This window comes from Theobroma cacao, chromosome 4 (assembly GCF_000208745.1).
Source record: "Theobroma cacao cultivar B97-61/B2 chromosome 4, Criollo_cocoa_genome_V2, whole genome shotgun sequence".
NCBI lineage: Eukaryota > Viridiplantae > Streptophyta > Magnoliopsida > Malvales > Malvaceae > Theobroma > Theobroma cacao.
The window spans coordinates 28,374,821-28,395,769 of record NC_030853.1 but is presented as its reverse complement, the minus strand read 5'-3'; the positions used below and the strand labels follow the sequence as shown (position 1 = coordinate 28,395,769).

The 20,949-nt window shown below is 36.5% G+C and overlaps 4 protein-coding genes and 1 long non-coding RNA gene across 9 annotated transcripts; 3 read left to right on the top strand and 2 right to left on the bottom strand.

The window, feature by feature from the left end:
- On the top strand, positions 3,301–6,999 carry LOC18603087. The gene is made up of 4 exons (XM_007034849.2): positions 3,301–3,922; positions 4,496–5,148; positions 5,853–6,043; positions 6,461–6,999. The coding sequence occupies exons 1-4, from the start codon at positions 3,436–3,438 to the stop codon at positions 6,840–6,842; spliced, it is 1,713 nt and encodes a 570-aa protein (XP_007034911.2). The 5' UTR covers positions 3,301–3,435; the 3' UTR covers positions 6,843–6,999.
- LOC18603086 (2-methyl-6-phytyl-1,4-hydroquinone methyltransferase, chloroplastic) lies at positions 7,461–10,375 on the top strand. Its single transcript, XM_007034848.2, has 3 exons — positions 7,461–8,273; positions 8,600–8,906; positions 9,954–10,375. The coding sequence occupies exons 1-3, from the start codon at positions 7,714–7,716 to the stop codon at positions 10,107–10,109; spliced, it is 1,023 nt and encodes a 340-aa protein (XP_007034910.2). The 5' UTR covers positions 7,461–7,713; the 3' UTR covers positions 10,110–10,375.
- On the bottom strand, positions 10,299–12,003 carry LOC18603085. The gene is made up of 2 exons (XR_001927571.1): positions 10,819–12,003; positions 10,299–10,689 (listed from the first exon to the last, which is right to left on the bottom strand). It is a non-coding gene; the product is annotated as an uncharacterized LOC18603085 (long non-coding RNA).
- LOC18603084 (calmodulin-like protein 8) lies at positions 12,088–13,800 on the top strand. The gene is made up of 4 exons (XM_007034845.2): positions 12,088–12,265; positions 12,361–12,518; positions 12,665–12,745; positions 13,445–13,800. Exons 1-4 carry the CDS (start codon positions 12,184–12,186, stop codon positions 13,580–13,582), a joined length of 459 nt encoding a protein of 152 aa, XP_007034907.1. The 5' UTR covers positions 12,088–12,183; the 3' UTR covers positions 13,583–13,800.
- LOC18603083 lies at positions 14,611–20,061 on the bottom strand. Of its 5 annotated transcripts, XM_007034841.2 has the most exons (12): positions 19,925–20,061; positions 19,738–19,797; positions 19,464–19,649; positions 19,193–19,387; positions 18,891–19,091; positions 18,595–18,795; positions 18,289–18,489; positions 17,967–18,167; positions 17,641–17,838; positions 17,375–17,575; positions 17,040–17,246; positions 14,615–16,876 (listed from the first exon to the last, which is right to left on the bottom strand). In XM_007034841.2, exons 2-12 carry the CDS (start codon positions 19,778–19,780, stop codon positions 15,024–15,026), a joined length of 3,687 nt encoding a protein of 1,228 aa, XP_007034903.2. In that variant the 5' UTR covers positions 19,781–19,797; positions 19,925–20,061; the 3' UTR covers positions 14,615–15,023. The 5 variants fall into 5 exon arrangements, with proteins under 5 accessions (XP_017975922.1, XP_007034903.2, XP_017975921.1 ...); XM_018120433.1 differs by having other exon boundaries at positions 14,611–16,876; positions 18,891–19,088; positions 19,738–19,930; XM_018120432.1 differs by having other exon boundaries at positions 18,595–18,792; positions 19,738–19,930.

Genomic DNA, 20,949 nt, shown 5'->3' with positions numbered 1-20,949 from the left:
AATTTAATATAAAAAAGTTAATTTTTAAATTAATGATTGATGCATGCTTCTCTTTATTTAAAAAAATTGAATTTGAGTTTTTCTTTTTTAATACAAAAAAATTATAATTCTCATGTTAGTAAAATTTGTCAAAAAGAACCCCATGAAAAGATTAAAAAGGAAACTTTAATCGGAAGATCTTTTTTTAAAAAATACTGTACTTAGAAAAAGGAAAAAGAATATTGTGTTATGTGGACCCCCCGGTCTTTTGGAGCGTATTTAAACACATGATAACATGGCGCGTGACAGAGGTGGCGGTAGGGCCACGGTGCTGGACACATGGAAGTTAATGGAACGGTTAACATGTCGCCGTCCTCGTACGTCGTGTAGCACACGCGGTTCCGTTTTAAATTTAGAAGCGCGTGCTTTTTTAAACTGTTTCAAGGCTGTCATCTGTCTACAACCTTAACTTTTGCCAACTTGGCTTCTTCGTCTGTCTCCGTTGGCCACGTGGGCGCCTTGATATATCCTGTGTCGTCCACCGTGGCTATGACAAAAAGTTCCGGTGTGGCAGCCTATCATTTTCCTACCCCCATTCAACTCCCATAAAAAAAAAACTTCCATTTCGGGTGGTCGCTATTTAATATTTGGTAGAATTTAATCTAATTCAATGGTAGGAAGTTTGAACAATTCTAAAATCGATATTCTAATTTCAATTGTTTTGGTAAGTGTCATCATGACTTGAAGCTAAGTAACTAATCCTAAAGTATTTATATACTATTTTTTGGGGAAAGAATAAACTTTTATACTTTGACAAAGGCAAAGTCATTTTGGCAAAATTAAACGATGTTTGAATCAAGTTTTAAATAGTCTACTTAAAATTATAAAGTTATTGTTTATTTTTACTTACAAACCCATATATTATATTATACTATATTATATGTGAAACCTTTATCTTTCTCACTCAAATTGTATTTTATAAAATCTTGTTAATTTCTTGTCCAAAGAAACTTATGGAAAGGGGTTGTGCCAATGAGTATAATTGATAAAATTGAAACGATACATAAAAAAATTGTATGATTTATGCCTAAGGATGGCATACACAAATTGAGAAATGATCTAAATTTTTTATTTATAAAAAAATAAAGAGGGAAGGGACCATAATTATTGCTATAAGGCAAATTTAAATATTATTTAATTACTTTTTAATGATTTATTTATTTAAATAATTACCTAATTCATGAGGGATAGAAAAATACCATGTCCAATAGTGTTCAAGCGCTTAAAGAAATTTAATAGGCTAGTGGCCCTAAACCCTGTCAACCATCAAGTCTGTAATCACTGTATAAACTAAGAAAAGAAATTGATGAACAAAGTTTAAATAGCCATTCATTGCAATAATTTATATATGTGTCGTTTGAATTTTTTGATAACATTAATGAAGTAATTTGATAGTACAAATTAATAAGTTCAATTTAGGGTAAAATACCTTATTTTTTAAGTTTTAATCGAAATTTCAAGTTAATTTATTAGTTTTCGAAACGGACACTTTATTTTAAAAAAATATATTACGTTGGATACATAAGTTCAATCGTTAGTTAATCGTTAATGTTTTTATTAATTTAATAACGTGATAATTTTAAAATGATAATTTTATTTTTTATTATTTTTAAAACTATTAATATATACTTTTTATTAATTAAAAAAAATAAAAAGCACCAATCGACTCTACTAAGATATGATAATAATTTTTAAATTAATAAAAGAAGTATTTTAATTATTTTATAATTTTTATTAATGGTGTTTACACTTTTGAACATAATATCTATTTTAAAAATTAATAAATTCGTTTAAAATTTTGATAAAAACTTAAAAAATTAGAGTATTTTATCCCTTAATTTACTTATTATTGCAATGATTTCATTGCAATAAATATAAAGCCTAATTCACTAGATTTTTTTTGCTTTTGGTATACTTTGATTAACAAACCTTAGTTAACTCTAGCCCTTCTTTCGGGAATAAGCTCACAATTAGCTAAGGTTGCTTTTTGTAAAAGTGTGAAATAGTCATGTCATGCAACGCGCATCACGTACAAGAATTCGATTCCATTCCTTTAGGAGGTGTACTAGGCTTGGAACTTGGATGCTTGGTCCTCCTCCACGTACTCCACGGACCACGTCCCCAAGCTTGCATGAGATGCACGTATCAAGGCACTGCCACGTTCTTACACATGTCAATTTCCTTTAGATTTTCTGTTCCTTTAAACTAGAAAGGTTTCTTTAGAGTATCTGTTCTTTCGAGCACAACATGTCCATGGCGGTCAGCCTCATCAAACTGTCCCTTCCATTTTGTTCATTCAAATCAAGCACAGCTAAATTTCCCATCTCGCGAAGAACCACGAATTCCAACAATGCGGCTGCTATCCTGATCATTGAACTATCACCATGGCGGCGGCTACTAGCTAGAAGTAAAATCCAGGGTTAAGTGACACTATGCCTATTCCCAGTTTCAAATCTCTGTGACAACTTTTCAAGGTATTTAAAAATGAAATGTTGATGGTCGAACCAATCATATTCAAATCTCTTTTTCAAATAAAAATAAATAAATGTTCATGCGACAACACATGCAAGCAAGGTCAATGAAGTGATACACAATTCCTAAAGCAAAATGAGAAAAACTGGATGAAGTATATTACTGTATAGTAATTAATGTTCGCACCCGAGATATTATCAGATGCTTCTTTGTGTATCATCCTATTCCGAAGCTAATTGACAGATCTGAGCCTCAAAAATAAAGCCCAGTTTCCGACATATGGGCTTGGGTATGTGATCGTGGATTCAGAATTGGAATAGCTCTGTTTGAACGAAAGTGTAGTTCTGGCCCAAAAAAAGTAGCCCGACCAAAAAACATTTGTATCAGCTAAAAGCAATTAATTACTATATCATCAAAATTAAAAAAAAATTAAGTGCAATTAATTTTTTCTGATAAAAGGCTAAAAGCAGTTAATAATTCTCATATAATCCATGATTATTTTTCAAATAATATAAACGCGATTTTCATATAAAATAAAATACTACTATAGGTTATATTATGTAGTTAGTAATTTCTTTCCCAAATAAAAGAAATTGTAATCTGTCGTTAATAAAAGTGCAATCCCAACCGCTGCCACGTGTCGAAAATATGTGTCTAATTTCATTTTCACAGTTTTAAAAAACAGGTAAATCCGTTGCGTGCGAACCGACCACGGGGAAAACCGCATCCGAACTTTCCTTCAATGCCACGAAATTAATAAAGAAAAAAAGCCGGAAAGGAAAAAGGAAGAGGAGGAGAGTAAATCTCACTGAATCACGCGCTAACTTCAAAAAAGTGTCAGAAGAGAGTCCCAACGTCTGTATCTTCGGTCTCAGTCTCACATTTCATTTCCACTCCACTTCACTCTCCATAACTCCCAGAAAAATGGCTTCCCTCTCACGAGCCACTCCACGCGCCTCCCCTCCCCTCCCTTCCCACAACCGTAAGCATGCGCTCATTTCCGCCCCAAAAACTGTTAATCAAGGAAGAACAAGAAGCAGGACAAACCTGACGGTTGTTAGAGTCGTCGATGGCGGTGATTCGTACCTCGATATGTGGAGGAAAGCGGTGGACAGGGAAAGGAAAGAAACCGAGTTTCAAAAACTCGCAAATAATCTGGCTAAGATTGACGATGATAGCGTTGGCGGTAATGATGAGAGTAAAGAGATTATCGAGAAGAAGAGCGAGGAGTTCCAGAAGATTCTGGAAGTTTCGAAGGAGGAAAGGGATCGGATTCAGAGAATGCAAGTAATCGATCGTGCTGCGGCGGCAATTGCGGCGGCTCGCTCGATTCTCAAGGAGAACGGTTCTTCTTCGGAAAAGGAGGATTCCAAGAACGAAAATGACAGAACAATCACAGTTCAAGAAGAGGGTGAGAACTAAAATTTTTAAATTTGAAATTTAAAATGTTATTTATTCTGTCGATTTTGCTTTCTTTTTTCTTTATAAATGATTTAAGTTTAAAGTTATTTTATTACTTTTATTTTATTTGGCGATGTAATTCTTTGAAAGGGAGTGACATTTCTTGGAAGCAAATAAAAGAATCTGAGAAGCTTTTATCTTTTTTGAGCGGTAAATGAAAGCATTAACTATGTTTAACTAGGAAAAGAAAATAGATGCAAAGCTTACTCATCAAGGATGTGGCTAAATATACTTTTCCATGTGAAGCAACACGTACACATTTTATAGTCAGAAGTCAACATATTTTCAATCTTTAGAAGTAGAAGTAAGTTTTTACCCACTTTTATAATTGCTAGTATTCGAAATAAGATATTAACATGTCTGTTATTTTTATTTTAGCAGTTGTCTGTTGATGGTTTTACCAGAACCAAAAGGAGGAATGATCATCAGAGTTCAGTCTGTAGTTAAATTATTATTGTTTTACTCTTTTTGTGTTCAGTTTTATGAGGCAATGTTATAGGAAATTGAATGTTAATTTTAACAGGAAATCAGAGTGGGAGCATTTTTGTTACTAGGTCGGGAAATTCTGGGAATGGGACACCTGGTCCAGATTTTTGGTCCTGGACACCTCCTCAAAGTACTGATGAGATTTCAGATGATATGGATGGCTTGCAGACTGCTAAACAAACTTTGGAGTATCCAATATCGAGCAATCCGGTTTTGGAGAAAGATCAGTCTGTTGGTTTTCTCTCAATTCCTTTTGAGAGTAAGGCTTACGAGACCACCCGCAATCTTCCTCCTTTTCAATCACTGATAGAGGTTGATAAAACAAAAGCATCTGAGATTGCTGTAGAGAAGACTTCTGTAAACGATGAACATGACCTTGAAGTTGAATTTTCAGCACATGCTGCAGAAGCAGCTGACGCCCTTCATAAGGCCAAAGAATTATCAACCCAAGGAGTCCATCCAGATGGAACGAGATGGTGGAGAGAAACAGGAATTGAGCAAAGACCTGATGGTGTGATTTGCCGGTGGACAATGATCAGGGGTGTTAGTTCTGACCAAGCTGTTGAGTGGCAAGAGAAGTTCTGGGAGGCTTCTGATGAGTTTGATTACAAGGAACTTGGTTCTGAGAAATCAGGACGTGATGCATTGGGGAATATTTGGAGCGAATACTGGAGAGAATCAATGTTGCAGGTTAGTAAAACATGCATATATGAAGCACACTAATACATTTCTCATCACTTTCATCTTTTCTCAGTTTACCTTCTAGGGGTTGATAACCTATAATTAATTGTGATACAACTATGAAATCTCAGCTATTCATAATCATGAGTGTAAATTCCATCTGGGCTCCATGTAAGTATATGTGGAACCCCATACAATGACTGATTGGGATTGGATATTGTAGATTTGTAGTAAGATAACTGAATGTGAGACAAATCCCTTATAGGGTTAGCTCATATGTCCATTCACAACTGGATAACTAAAATTTGGATTTCATAGTTTAGCATGGGTTGGTTTTAGTGAATGATTCAAATGTGGATTTAGATACAACATCAAGTATAACTTAAGCAAAACCTGAAAAAGGAGCGTTTATTATAAGGTTAAGAGGTAGTATTAGATTTTTTGTAAGCTAGTTATTTTCTTACTGATCTATTTTTAGTTCATTTACAAACACCTCTTTTTTTGAGAATCTCATATCTAGTTCACAGGCTATTGATGACAGGTTTTTTGTGCCCTCGGTTGTTTTCTCTGAATTATCGCGCCATTAATAAGTTTTAGGTTCTTTTTATAAAGCAGTTCTAAAAAATGAAGTATGTAAAAATATTTTTGTTCTGAATCTTGTTTGAAGCAAACTTGTTAGTAGGAAAAAAATCTAAAAGTGTTCATCGGTGCAGGATGGTGGGCTTGTGCATCTTGAAAAAACTGCTGATAAGTGGGGAAAGAATGCAAAAGGTGAGGAGTGGCAAGAAAAATGGTGGGAACATTATGATGCATCTGGAAAATCTGAGAAATGGGCTCATAAGTGGTGCAGCATTGACCCAAACACACCCCTTGAGGCTGGTCATGCCCATGTTTGGCATGAAAGGTACTAAACTTCATATCTAGTTTAGATATAATCTTGCACTGTTTTTACAGTCTGGAATTTGATTACGGTGGCAATCTTGAACTGGTCATAATTTTCTTACTAGAGCATTTTCTTAGTTGTTGATCCGTGTAGATATTGTTACCTGTTAAGTCCTCTATAAATTCTTCAAATGCTTAAATCCTTGTCCCTGTAAAGAGTTGGCAAGAGGAATTGATTTTTGGGGTTACTTTTGGATCCTCTTTGTGAGGCTACTGAGCTCAGTTCTATAGCAATGTTTTTGATCTAATCATTCTTTACTCAGCTTAACTGGACGCTTGAAGACATCGCCATATTTAAAGATCAATCTATGGAGATGTTATTTTCTTCCAGTTTGATTTTCCATGTTTGATCACATCTTTTAATTTGCACCTTTGGCAGGTGGGGTGAAAAATATGATGGGTATGGTGGCAGCGTGAAATACACAGACAAATGGGCAGAGCGCTGTGAAGGCGGTGGGTGGGCAAAATGGGGTGACAAATGGGATGAACATTTTGACCTCAATGGCCATGGTGTAAAGCAGGGGGAAACATGGTGGCAAGGGCAACATGGTGATCGCTGGAATCGCACATGGGGTGAGCACCACAATGGCTCTGGATGGGTTCACAAATATGGCAAGAGTAGTAGTGGGGAGCACTGGGACACCCATGTGGAGCAGGAGACTTGGTATGAGAGATTCCCACACTTTGGTTTCTATCACTGCTTTGACAACTCCGTGCAGCTTCGGGAGGTTAAGAAGCCATCTGAGATGTCTGAACCATAGATCTTTTATTTGTTTGTTCATTTAAATATATTGCATGTACATCTTTCATACCAACCTAAAATGTAATAAGTAGTAATTGTTCCTCGCGCAGAATCTCGTGTTTACAAGAAAAAATAATAGCATCCCTTATCACACATATATTGCTGAAGTTCGTATATTTCTCATAGCGGCTTCCGTCCTGAACTTAGCACAAGGATTCCTTAAATTCATGATGTAGCTGAACTTAAGAGAAGTTGAATGTTTGATGCCAGAGTCGTGATAGAGATTTGGGGCAGTGGGACAGAAAGTTTTGACTTGTAGAGAGGCTTCTTAAGTTGCAAATGCTTCTTTCTGCTACTTGGATTCAGCTTAGAGGCTAAGAGGGATAACAATTAAGAACAATTAAAAAAGAGATAATTGAAATTCATGACTGATGGTGAAGAAAATGGCCAATTAGTTGAGAATAATGAAACGGACAACGACAAAGATATTGACCCTTGATACGGTTCGTTTTGATTCAAGGGGTCTGTGGGAGGACGACGACAAAGAAAGGGCCAAGCACGCTGTCGTTTCATGTGAGGCCCCCATTGCCTGTATTCTTTGAGTAGTCAGCAATCACTGTATCACAACCACCATACCGTGTGGTTCCAGTTTAATACAGAAATGGGTAGCTCTTAATCCTTCCTTTTCTGTACCCTTTCGTTTCTCACAAGCCTTTCTCACTTACATTTGTAGGCAGTTTTATTTCCTTTCTTTCTTACTTTCCAACGTTTGTATTTTGATAAAATTGGGTTAGGGTTTCCTTCTGTGGAATTATTAATATCACATGCTCTGAGAGATAGCACAGTATTTGGGCTTTGGTGTATCGGGGTTTTCACAATTGTATCATTTCATGGCCTCTTCAATGCTTACAGGAGCTGAAAATCTGAAGCTCATTAGTGGAGCAGCCCCAACAGGGTTAGGCTTCGTGGGGTCAAATTTTCATTTTAGGTGCTTGCCCCAGAAGGGTTTACTATCTTATAGCAAGAATCAAACGAGTAGAATCTTAGCACCCAGATGCAGTGTATCATCCTCGAGGCCTGCTTCTCAGCCTAGGTTCATACAACACAAGAAAGAAGCGTTTTGGTTTTATAGGTTTTTATCAATAGTGTATGATCATGTCATAAACCCTGGTCACTGGACAGAGGATATGCGAGATGAGGCGCTTGAGCCTGCTGATCTTTATGCTAGGAATTTGACAGTGGTAGATGTTGGGGGCGGAACTGGGTTTACTACTCTTGGCATAGTGAAGCATGTGGATGCCAAGAATGTCACAATTCTTGATCAATCACCTCACCAGCTTGCCAAGGCCAAGCAGAAGGAACCTTTGAAGGAATGCAAGATAATTGAAGGTGATGCGGAGGATCTCCCATTTCCTACTGATTATGCTGATCGATATGTGTCTGCAGGGAGGTAATATCTCCCTTTACCGTTCTTATATTAAAAATTTCCCATAATTTTTTCAGTTATGCAAAATAATCTTTATGTCTATAAGCAGTTTTTGGAGAATTGTAAAATTGGGTTCCTTTTAGAGCACTTTTGGTAGTGATAGTCATTTGTACGCTTTGAATGGGAAATTGAGGAATATAGCTTTAGAGATTTGTTACATTAAACAATGGCATTCTTTTCATATTTTTAGTTTTTTAGATGTTCAATTATATATTGGTGCATGTTCAATCTAGGTTCTTTGTAAGGTTTGTCTCTGATATTATATGTGGCTTTCTTTTTGCGTTCCTCAGTATTGAGTACTGGCCGGACCCACAGCGTGGGATCAAGGAAGCTTACAGGGTATTGAAAATAGGAGGGAAAGCCTGTATTATAGGTCCTGTGTATCCAACATTCTGGTTGTCTCGCTTTTTTGCGGATATGTGGATGCTCTTTCCGAAAGAGGAAGAGTATATAGAGTGGTTTAAAAAGGCTGGTTTTAAAGATGTGAAACTAAAAAGGATTGGTCCGAAATGGTATCGTGGTGTCCGGAGACATGGCTTGATCATGGGTTGCTCTGTGACTGGAGTGAAGCCATTGTCAGGAGACTCTCCACTTAAGGTAGTATACTTTTCATTTTTTGTGTATCTGGAAATGAATTTCTTGTGGCTAGTATATGTGGTTTCCTCAAGTTTACATTATATAGTTAAATAAAAAAGTTGAAAGTCCAATATTCAACTCCTTGTGCTTGCTTACTATTTCTTCAAAGTAATCATACTGCATAATCTATTTAGTACTGTTGTTATTTACCTGGAAAATTTTTTCTTAGGATGGGTGATTAACTGATAAATGATTAGAATACCTTTCATATGGTTGTTGAAGAATTGGTTTCAATTAGTAGTAAAAGTTCATCCCCATTTTGAATTAAGATCCTGCATCATTCAAACTATTTTTTTGGAAAGTTTTTGGCTATGAGGTTCATAAGCCCATCCTGAGATCTTATAATTTGTCTCTGAGGATATCTGAATATAGACTTGGGGTTACTAGTTTTTGCTTTGAGCTTATTTAAACCATCTTAGCCATTTATAACAGCGTGCGATGGCCCGTTTTTCACCTTTTATTTCAAATTGGTGCCAAAGGATTTGTTAAGATTTATGCATGGAAGGTTTTGGAGAGAAAAAGCAAGCTAAAAGAAGCTACTATTGTTCTTCTACTTCTGTACTTCCTTCACATTTTGGTTTTTTGTACTCATTAGCTCATTTTGATATTCAAATTTAAGATCTCTGCTCTACCTTTTACCATATGTCTGCACTTTTCCATCTTCCTGCTCTCAGATTTAAGAGTCTTGCTTCTTCCCTGCTGATTAAAGGAGGGAATTGGTAGACATTTTCTTAGGAATTCGATATCATGGTTCTGATTTTTATCTCATCTCTGCTTCTTAATCCTTTTTGTTCTTTCCATCTAGATTATTAAGTTATGCCCATCTTGCATCTCTATGTTTTCAGTGCCTTCTGTCGTTTTCTCGGTGTGATTTAGTTTCTTCAGTTACTCAGGGAAAACGAAAACAACAAATACTAGCAATAAAAGTATTCTATACATCTTATAAACTTCAACTTTACTAGATTTTGTTCCTTCTGTAGTACTGATGGGGTATGAATCTTGTTGCAGCTTGGTCCAAAGGCAGAGGATGTCCAGAAACCTGTTAATCCTTTTGTGTTCCTTTTGCGGTTTGTTCTTGGGGCAATAGCAGCAACGTACTATGTGCTGGTTCCCATTTACATGTGGCTCAAAGATCAAATTGTACCAAAGGGCCAGCCTATATGAAATGAGAGAAATGGAAAATGATGATCAAATTCTTCTGCTGGTGACTGCTTTATCTGACTGGTTATAGCCGTTTGCTTCTCGTTGCAAGATTTAGTAACTAGCCATGCGAGATAACCAATTAGGAGAATAAATTGAAGCTTTACCCTCACTTTGTAGCTACCTTTTGCCTTAATAGAGCAGTATGTGTTGCACCAAAAAAAAAAAAAAAAAACTGATCCCGAGATGTAATTTTTCGCTTGTAAAAAAGTCAACTCTTTCTGTTTCAATGATTGTCTAGGAGGAACCTTTTCTTTTGTATCCTGATACAGATACGTTCTGAGGAAATGGGCAGGAAATTGTATAAGGATCATTGTCTGATCTGATTGCTCTTGTGCTGGTGAACCTTTTCTGGGTTTATATAAAGGAAAATATAAAAAGTAATGATGGAACCTTCTTTTGAGAAATGCTGGAGTGCACATAGCATTCATAGCATTTTCCTTCAAAGAGTCTTTTTTAGTTCACTGATTACACAAGTCAGTTGCAACATACAGGGTTCCTCGTTTTCAGCTGGACGATGCATCTCTGTTCAGGGTTAAATCACCTACAATTATATACAGTATGGCTCATGATGGTTTCATTGATTGATATTCAAGTATATCAGAAGTATAATAAGAGTAATTGCAAGGAGATACAAACCACTAGATATTTGACAGGAAGGGAAGCTCCTCACCAGCTGAAGATTTTGTTGGAAGAGTTGCACTACAGGACCCGTACTGTTTGTCATACTGTTCATGGATTTTGGTCAGTGGCCAGGGCCTCTGAAACCGTCCCCTTCAGACAGGCCAGAGACCTGAACATTCTGCAAGTTTGAATGTCTGATCATTCAATTTCAACTGGGCTATGAAAATGGGTTTTCAAATCGTGACCGACCAAGACCATTAATCAAGCACACATTTAAAGGCTAGGCCTGCTAATTGATTACCCGGCGGAAGGCGACTCAGTCAGAACGCATAGGCAGAAAAATCGCAAATTTTCCTCAGTCAACTCCATGCCTAATATATCTTCTAGTATGGGCTTTGAAGGTTGAATCAAAGTCTAAACTGTCGACCAAGACTGTGTCTCTGTCTCTGCTTATTTCTTACGTGTTGATTTCGCGTCGATCTCCTTGCCCAAGCAGAGTATTTTATTAGCATTTAGATTATATCCCAAGTTTTCTATTACTCACTTTGCCACAAATTTCAAAGAGTACAACCGTACTCAAAGCTAAGGTTTGCTGAGCCAAACCGCGTGGACAGCCATGCACATTTATAGTTTCCTCTCCTTTCTTTATTTATTGACTCCGGTTGTCGCTCTTAAGTTTCCTTAGATCCCTACTTGCATTAAATTATACAATGACAAAATCCCACCATTCATAATCTTTTCTCAAACCCAAACTTAAATGACAAGTAAATATCCAGAAGATGGAGAAAAGGGGACCGCCAAAGCACGTTTGATTCTTCTTATCGTGTTGAAAAAAGAAGAGGGTAAACCTTTGAAACTTCTCTCAATGGGCTCGTGCAAGCAACGCAGCGTGCTTTCTGGGGTTGAAAAATAGTAATGGAAACAGTGTACACATCTCCCCATAGTCCCATACTTCCCTCCAGTCTTTTACTTTGAATGCTTTTGTAGTTTTGTCTCCTAAACATTAAACCCCTACAGCTGTCTTAAAATTTTAATTCCCCATATCTTATTCACTAATATACAAAGAGAAGTGCAATTAACAAGTTCATTAATCTCACCCAAAAAAAGAATTAAAGAAATGGAAAAAGGGTCATAATCTTGGACGGCTAGAGAGTGGAGGGAGCAATCTGAAAAGCTATTAGCACTGTAACAACCATTTTAAGTCATAGGGTTGATTTGACTTTGATTATTAAACTCTTTTTAGTTTTTATTAAAATTTTAACTAAGAAATTTTCTTTAAACTTCTCCTCATTGGAATTCTACATAAACCCAGCTAAGCTTGAGCTATACTCAACAACATACACACATACTCTCTCCTTCCATCTCTCTCTCTCAAACTTCCCAACTTTCTTTAGCTTTCCAGGCAGCCAAACAAATGAACATGGGAGATATACTAACTGAAGAACAAATTGTTGAGTTCAAAGAAGCCTTCTGTCTCTTTGACAAGGACGGGGATGGTGAGTTTATTCTTCACTTCATGCTTAAAATGCAGCATAATTCTAGTTTTTTGTTTCAGTCCTTATTGTTAATGATATTTTGCATGTTTTATTAGGTTGCATTACTGTGGAAGAACTGGCCACGGTGATTCGATCCCTGGATCAAAATCCCACGGAAGAAGAGCTCCAGGACATGATAAGTGAGGTTGACGCTGATGGGAATGGAACCATTGAGTTTGCTGAGTTCCTGAACTTGATGGCCAAGAAAATGAAGGTAAATGAATTGATACTATAAGCAATTTACCTGTTAATTATATGCAGCTACAGAAATGACTAGAAATCGGGAAAACGAGAGACAAAAGTTTAGCATTTAGCGAAGGAACTGACAAAGATTATATTTGTTCTGTGTCAAAAAACCAGGAAACTGATGCAGAGGAGGAACTTAAAGAGGCTTTCAAAGTTTTTGACAAGGATCAAAATGGGTACATCTCAGCTACTGAGGTAAATTATGATATCTTTTTCTTCACTTTTTTTAACCAAATTAACAGGTTCCCATGCATTATTTACACTTTTTCCCTTAAATGCAAGTCGTACAATTTAAGCCAACTTTTCTCTTTTTCTTCCAAGGTTTATTCGATGAGAGAATTGTTGATATTAAAGGATTCAATCCGAAACTCTTAAAGCATTCAATTGAAAACTTTGACTTGGGTTTACAACCCTCCATCTTTTAGCTTTGCTTTTCACATTGAAAAGTATGAAAAATACAACTAGCAAAGGGGGGCGTTGCTATTGACTATCCATGATAGCTGGCATGTGAGGGAATAGAGAGAGAGAAAAAGAATTGGAAAAGATGACCAAAGGTTAACACAAGACAAATCATATGTTAAATGAGAGATATTGAGTATCTTTATTTTGCAATGTTCTACATTGGAATTTGCACAAACCCCAAAAAACAAAAAAGAAAATGAAATTCTTTATGGGGGTATTTCACATGTTTTCACCTAGTCCATGTAACTTTTCATGTGGGCATCCATTTAGATGATAGGCTGTAATGTTTTTTATTTTTTATTTTTTTGCATGCAATGAATATATATTGCATTTGGGGTTTTGCATCTGAATTATTTTATTATGTTTGAAAAGAATCTAAACCAGATTAGAAAAATTAATTAATTAATTTCCATTTTCTTTGATTGTGTGTAGCTGAGGCATGTCATGATCAATCTTGGTGAGAAGTTAACCGATGAAGAGGTGGAGCAGATGATCAAAGAAGCTGATTTGGACGGTGATGGTCAGGTTAACTATGAAGAATTTGTCAAAATGATGACTACCGTTGGATGAAAACAAAAAAGCCTCCTTCAACATCAACGATTTGATTAAAGATATTTTAATTAATTTTGTATTCAAAATTCGTTTTTGTTTCTATCCCCACCCCCCCTACCCCAAGAAGTAATTCCTCTTATTATTTGTTGTGTACTCTCTTTGTTGTAGTAAGTCAAATGATGTCCAATGACCAAAAGCTTAATTAGAATGACCTCACATTTTTAACTCTTGTTAAATATATTTCTCCATTTTATTCTTGTATTTCTAGTTGAAAATTTTCAATTGTTTCATTTTAAGTGAATTTGGAAAAAGGAAACAAAAGCTGTCTTTCTTCCATAGAAAGCATATATTTGGATGTAAATTTTATTATAATAGCACAAAAATGATAAATAAGATATAAATTTCATTTTGAGTTTAACTAAAACGGCTGAAAACGTAAAATAACGATATTACGTGTAAATAACATAAATTTTAATAATATATATATATATCTCGATTTTAGATTTATGTATTGGGATACATTTTTCAAAATTACTTAAAATTTCATATTTCTTGAAGAAAATAATTTGAGGTGCTTGGTTAAATGGTAGCTCCTCCTCCATCTGAGTGCAAGGGAGGCATATAGATGTGAAATTTCTCCAACCTTGTTGCTCAATTAATTTCTGACTTTGACTGAGGATCAATGGTCGGTGTGACCATACAAAATTCCAAGCAGAAATGTATGTAATATGGCCGTCTTGGCCCCTTTCCCATTTGGCAAAACAACTACTTCTTTATTCAGCACTCTCCCATTCACATTTAGCCTTTTGCAATGAGCTTTTAACTCTGTATTTTTGTGTGCCCTTTGCCTCCAAAGAAAGGAAAAAAAAAAAACATAAGAGGTTTCTTTCATAGTGCTAATTAATTCTCTTCATGACCAAGTCCTTTAAATTCTTGCATTAAAAACATTTGAAAGGGAAAAAAATAAATAGATAAATCAATTATTAATTACATGCACATCAAATATTAAAGTGATAGTATGACCGATATATGCGTCACGAAAAACATGACATCGCAAAGGAAATAAAACTTCCAATTCTGTATTATAAATAAAAAATAAAAGAAATATTGCATTCAAAGGCAGCAAATGCTGCCTAACTTACAAAGTTTCTTCCCAGACCATACAAATTCTCTCAACCATCAGGAACTTACATCAACAGGCCAGTGTAAGTCTATACAAAATACAGAAAGAAAAACCAATTCCAGTCATATAGTTACAAGGTTATTTCACTCTATATCATTTCATCTCTCAAATGAATTAATTAAGCCACAGCTGATGTCTCCTCACCCAAAACTCCATTTGAGAAAAAACTTGAATTGGGAAATTGAAGAAGAAGAAAATAAAAACCCCAACCCAACCAAAACAAATAGTGAAAGAAAAAATGAAACTGGGAACATGAAAAGGGCATTCCAAAAGTGTTTAATTGATCACAGTTGCACAACACATGCAGGTGCCAAAGAGAGAAGTCCTAGGCTTGCGCTTTTCTTTACCTTTTGGTGGAGCAGGTGTGACTTCCTTAGGTGAAACCTTGGTTGCCTTCTTTGCAGCAGAATGGTTGTCTTGTTTCTTTGGAGTAATCAACATATGAGCTTCTTCTTCTTCTCTCAAGAAACCAAGAAATGGAGTTTTTGACTTCTCAGAATCACATCTTTCTAATGTAACAACTTTCTCCTCCACTGGCATTGCTTCATAATGTAATGAATTTTTACCATGCTCAGTGTTTGCTAGTGGTTTTCCAAGAGTATCATCGGCTGCCTGGCTTGAGAAGCTGTCGATTGTAGGCTTATCCTGATACAGCAAAGGGGTTTGATCTGATTCCTCTGCTCTCGCATGGATTCGAAGATCAAGATCAAAGCTCGGGGATTTCCGCATTTGAGCATGAATGCTCATGTTATCAGAATTTGATTCAGTGCTGAGCCTTCCCACACTTTCTTGTTGGTAATAATCACCATTGGCAATAGCAGGTGTTTCACCAATTGCACGTTGTTCACTACACTGTTTTGCTGAAGGCTTAGTCTCTGCCATTGTCACTGGAGTTGTTTTTGGACGATTTGAAAGATCCCATACAGGTTTCTCACCAGCCAATTCAGCCATGGAAATTACACTTTTCTCTGTCAAGTTTTGATTTGAATGAGATGGGCTAAGAAATGCTTCTGCTTGTTCTATAGGATATGAATGAGATATACATTGCTCTCCACTTTCTCTGTTTGATGTATCATTTCCAATGGAATTTAAATCTTCAATTTTTGCCAGCATTTCTTCGATAATGTTCTTCTCTTCTGATTCTTCTTTGTCTTTTTGATCTGTGGGAAAAATATCTGCAGAAATCACTGCGTGGTCAGTGACCAAGTGAATTTCTTTCTTTTGTGAGTCCTTTTGTTGTTCCTCAATAGCTCCATTCTGGTAGTTAATTGGCACATGAATGAGGAGACCGTTCTCGACAGTCTTTGCCTCCTCAAATTGAGAGTCCTTACTGCTCGTAGAATCACAAGAAGTATCGAGCAGACATCTTGTTTCCTCCTTCACATGACCATTCATCATAAATTGAGGTGGAGAGGCACTTGGCTTATCAGCGTTTGATCCTTCTTCAGACTCCATGCCACTTGATTTTTCGATTGACTCCTCTTCAGATTGAATTTGGCAGTGAGAAAGCTTGCTATCTCCATTTTCTGATTCTTCCCTTACCAATATGGCTTTATGACTAGGAACTATGCCTTTGTCTTCAGTTTCGGAAACTTCCAGTTGCAAATTCGGTGTCTCATCTGCCAGAATAACTTCTACTTGTGATTCAGGGGAATCAATTTGAATTGACTTCATCTCACTTGGTAACTCTCCATTGCATTTGGCTCCAACTTCATTAGGCAAATCCGTCATTGTGGTGGTTATTTTTCCTAAACTATTCCCAGCCTCATCCCCACCCCTAAGTTCAAAATTCTCTTCATTGCTCACTTCTTTGGTTGCCATCTCTTTCACCCAAAAATCAACCGTTTCCTTTTCTATCTTCGAACTGGAATCAGGACAAACACTCTCGACCATATCAGTTGATATGCTAGGGTCTGAAATGAAACCATTTTCGTGATCTGGACATGTTAAATATGGTATGATCACATGCTCACTTTTCTGTGGCCCATTGCACGCTTGTACCAGTTGATCAGTGTGGATTTTGGCCAATTCATACTGTTCAGGCTCTAGAACTTTAGGTTCTTGAGGTACTGAATCATGTGAAGTAGAAGATGCTGCATTGGAAGTTGAATCTCTAGTCCCCTCATCCTCTGTTGCAAAATAAGTAACAAAGAATTAAGGTGGATTTCTTGTGTTATAGTTATATTTAACTCTACCAACATTTTGATTCTTAATAAATAAAAAAAATTAAAACAAATAGATATTGATGATTTATCAGTATCTTCTAAATCTAACTAACAGAAGAGTGCTAACCTTTCATCATGGAGTTCTGATTCTCGAAATGATGACTTATTCCAGATGGATTCTCCTCCAAATTTGATTCTTGTTGCTTCTCATGATCTTTCAAGTTCTCGGGTGAAGAAGCTGGTTGGGTTTCCCTGCCTTCATCAGCAGCTTCACTTGGTTTTGCTTCAGCTTTTGTACACTCAGCTAGTGGATGAAGTTCAGTTTTAACTTGTTCTATAAACATGGACGGACTAAATTATGTTTTATAGGGGTTGCTAGATGAACAGATCAAATATGCAACTCAAACAAAAGGAAATAAACTGGAGTTTAACTAGTGCATTCTAGAATGAGAATTTACTAACCTCGCCCTTCTAGTGTCTGGTTATGAAGAGTATCTACTACTGCCATTTGGTAACCAGAAGCCAATTCTGCCTCTGCCCCTGTTTTATTACAATCTTCACCTTCAGCTGCAGGAATGGTTAGTTTTTTTTCTTCAACATCACCTGCATGATCATCTTTTGCCAGAGGTTTTTCCTGAGGTTCAGCATTTGTGTTGTCCTCTTCTGCATTTATTAGGATTGTAAGTAGACAACCACATATAGGCAAATAAAATGCTGCATTTACTAACCTTTCTCATCCTGTTTTGGATTGTCACCATGATCTGCTGTTCGCTCAGAATCACTGGAAACCAACCCGTTCTCATTTCCATTAGTATTTTCATCTTCAACTGCAGGCAGTAGATGATCTTGTCTTTCTGCTACATCTGTGCTAGAAACTTCTTGTGAGGATTTTTCTTTAGTTTCATCGTTTATGTTAATATCTTCTTCTGCACCAGTTCCACAGCATTATAAATATACAACATAATTTAGCAAGTGAGATGCTGAAACTTATGTTTTTCTGCAGTAGTTCATTGGAATTGCAACATATTGGCAAGCAAAAGCTGTTTGTACTAACCTTTCTCATCCTGTTTTTGGTTTTCAACACAGAAAAATGCCATTACATCAGGATCACTAAAACCCGACCCTGTTTCCATTTCATGAGTATTTTTATCTGCAGCTGTAGGAACTAGGTGATTTTGTGCTTTTGTTTCATCTGTACTAGCGACTTCTTGCAAGGATTTTTCCTCAGCTTCAAGATTTGTGCTACTATCTTCTTCTGCGTCAGTCCATCATGTTATAAGTAGAAAGCTATATTGTAGCAAGTGGTGATGCTGAAATTATGCGATTGTATATAGACAATCATTTACCAGCAAGCAAGATATACGCTATGAACTAACCTTTCTCATCCTGCTTCTGGTTGTCAACATGAGGAGATGCTATTCCATCAGGTTCACTAGAAACCAAATCTGGCTCATTTCCATGAGAATTTTTATCTTCAGCTGCAGGAACTAAATTATCTTGTCCTGTTGCCTCATCTGAGTAAGCAGCTCCTTGCAAGGATTTTTCATTAGCTTCAGGAATTATGTTACTACTGTCTTCTGAGCCAGTCCATCATCATCATGCATAGAAAAACATATTTTAGCAATCATTGGGATTGTAAATAGACAACTATATAGTGGCAAGAAAATGCTTTACTGACTAACCTTTCTTATCCTGTTTCTGGTTGTCAACATGAGGAGATGCTATTCCATCAGGTTCACTAAAAACCAAATCTGTCTTATTTCCATGAGTATTTTTATTTTCAGCTGCAGGAACCAAACAATCTTGTCCTGTTGCCTCATCTGTGTAAGCAGCTTCTTGCAAGGATTTTTCCTTAGCTTCAGGAATTATGTTACTATGGTCTTCTGCGCCAGTCCATCGTCATTATACATAGAAAAAAATTTTAGCAATCATTCGGGTTGGAAATAGACAAGCATATAATGGCAAGAAAATGCTTTACCTTTCTCATCCTGTTTCTGGTTGTCAACATGAGGCGATGCTATTCCATCAGGTTCACTCGAAACTAAATCTGTCTCATTTCCATGAATATTTTTATCTTCAGCTGCAGGAACTAAACAATCTTGTCCTGTTGCCTCTTCTGTGTAAGCAGCTTCTTGCAAGGATTTTTCTTTGGCTTCAGGAATTATGTTACTATGGTCTTCTGCGCCAGTCCATCATTATACATAGAAAAAACAATTTAGCAATCATTGGGATTGTAAATAGCCAACTATATAATGGCAAGAAAATGCTGTACTGACTAACCTTTCTCATCCTGTTTCTGGTTGTCATCATGAGGTTCTGCCGCTCCCTCGAGATTAGTAGAAGCCAAACCTGTGTCTTTTTCACTTTTATATGCATCTTCAAATGCAGGAACTTCATGATTTTGTCCCTTGACATCATCTGTTGGAGCAGCTTCTTGCAGAGATTTCTTGCCCTTAGTTTTCATGTCATCTTCTTCTGCATTAGCCCATCAGAATTGTAAATAGAAAAAAAAAAACATATTTTTAGCAATTAAAATGCCGAATTTACTAACCTTTATTTTCTGTTTTCTGGTCGTCAACATTGGGATCTTCTCTGCCTACATCACCAGAAGCTAACCCTGTATCTTTTCCTTGAAAACCCTTATCTTGAGCTGTAGGAACTACATGATTTTGTCCTTTGAAATCATCTGCATAAGCAACTTCTTTTTGAGATATAACCTGAGTTGTATTATCTTCTTCTGAAATAGCACACAAGCATTATAAGTAGCCAAAACATGTAGTACTTTTCAGCAATCATTTTTCAAAAACACATTTTGATAGGCTTACCTCGCAATCCAGATGTGTTGTTGTTCCCCATTTCATTTCCCATGTTCAATTCACCAAGCCCTGAATATAATGAAGCAGTTAGATCAATGCTTGGGGTAGTCCACTATGATAGCCAGACGCTTTCCAGTTGAACTATATGAACTAAAGGGAGCCTGATTCAAGATAAACGGTGTCCAAAAAACCTTACCATTATGATGATGATATTCACATGCAAGTAACTATAAACATTTGAGTACAGCTAGATTTCTGTGAGCCTGCCAGGGTGTTAGAGCAGTTGATGAATTGGTTACTTCATTGGTATTGCTTAAAGCATAAGCCTGAGTCGGGTCACCTGTCAGCCTAATTGATATATCTGACTAAAGGTAGCACAACATTTGCCTTATTCTCCTTTCTTTTTTGTGTGACATTGACATTCAGGGACCATAAAACTTTATAGGAGTGCTATCCGTTAGAACAACATTAACTATTTAATGTTCACCGTCGGCGACTCAAATCTACCTATTACTGTCTTGGACATAAAATTTAATGTTGAGCTGATTTCTTAAATAGGATTATTCCCAGTTGTAGGTAATCTCGGAAGAACAAATAGGTTAGTCTAAACTTTCTAGGCATTCATGTCTGCATGTAGATATGCAATAGAGGTGTTTAGATGGCATGTTCTCAATTTGTTAGTCCTAGGAACAGGTACATAACGCCGCCTGCTGTAGTGTTTTTTTAGGATACCTTTTATATTTTGCCAAGCAGAAACATGTTGGAACATAAATGAGTTGGATTTTAGGTCGGCTGATCTTAGACATTTAAGAAAAATATAATAAAAAGCCTTATTTTTCTCAGATCATCTCCTCATTTTAGTCTGAACATTGATAAAGCATATAGAGAAAGGACCTACATGGCTGTCCACAGCTGACCCTTATGATCAAAAGATGGCCAAAGGGACATGATTAGAATCCAAAGACAACTAAAAAAACCCAGCAAACTTTGTAACTTTTATGGTCCAGATGAAGTAGTCTATTGTCAGATTGGGAGGTATCCAAAATGAAGATTATATCTATTGGCTTGTTTAAGCAATATGTTGATCTGGGATTGGCCAGCTTTAGGTGACCTAACTAATCTTTACCCTGTAATGGGTATGGAATAATTGTTCTGATAAGGCCATGAACAGGGTGGGTCTGTTCTTCAAAGATATCTTGGTCTTAAAGCTTGTTCTTGTTG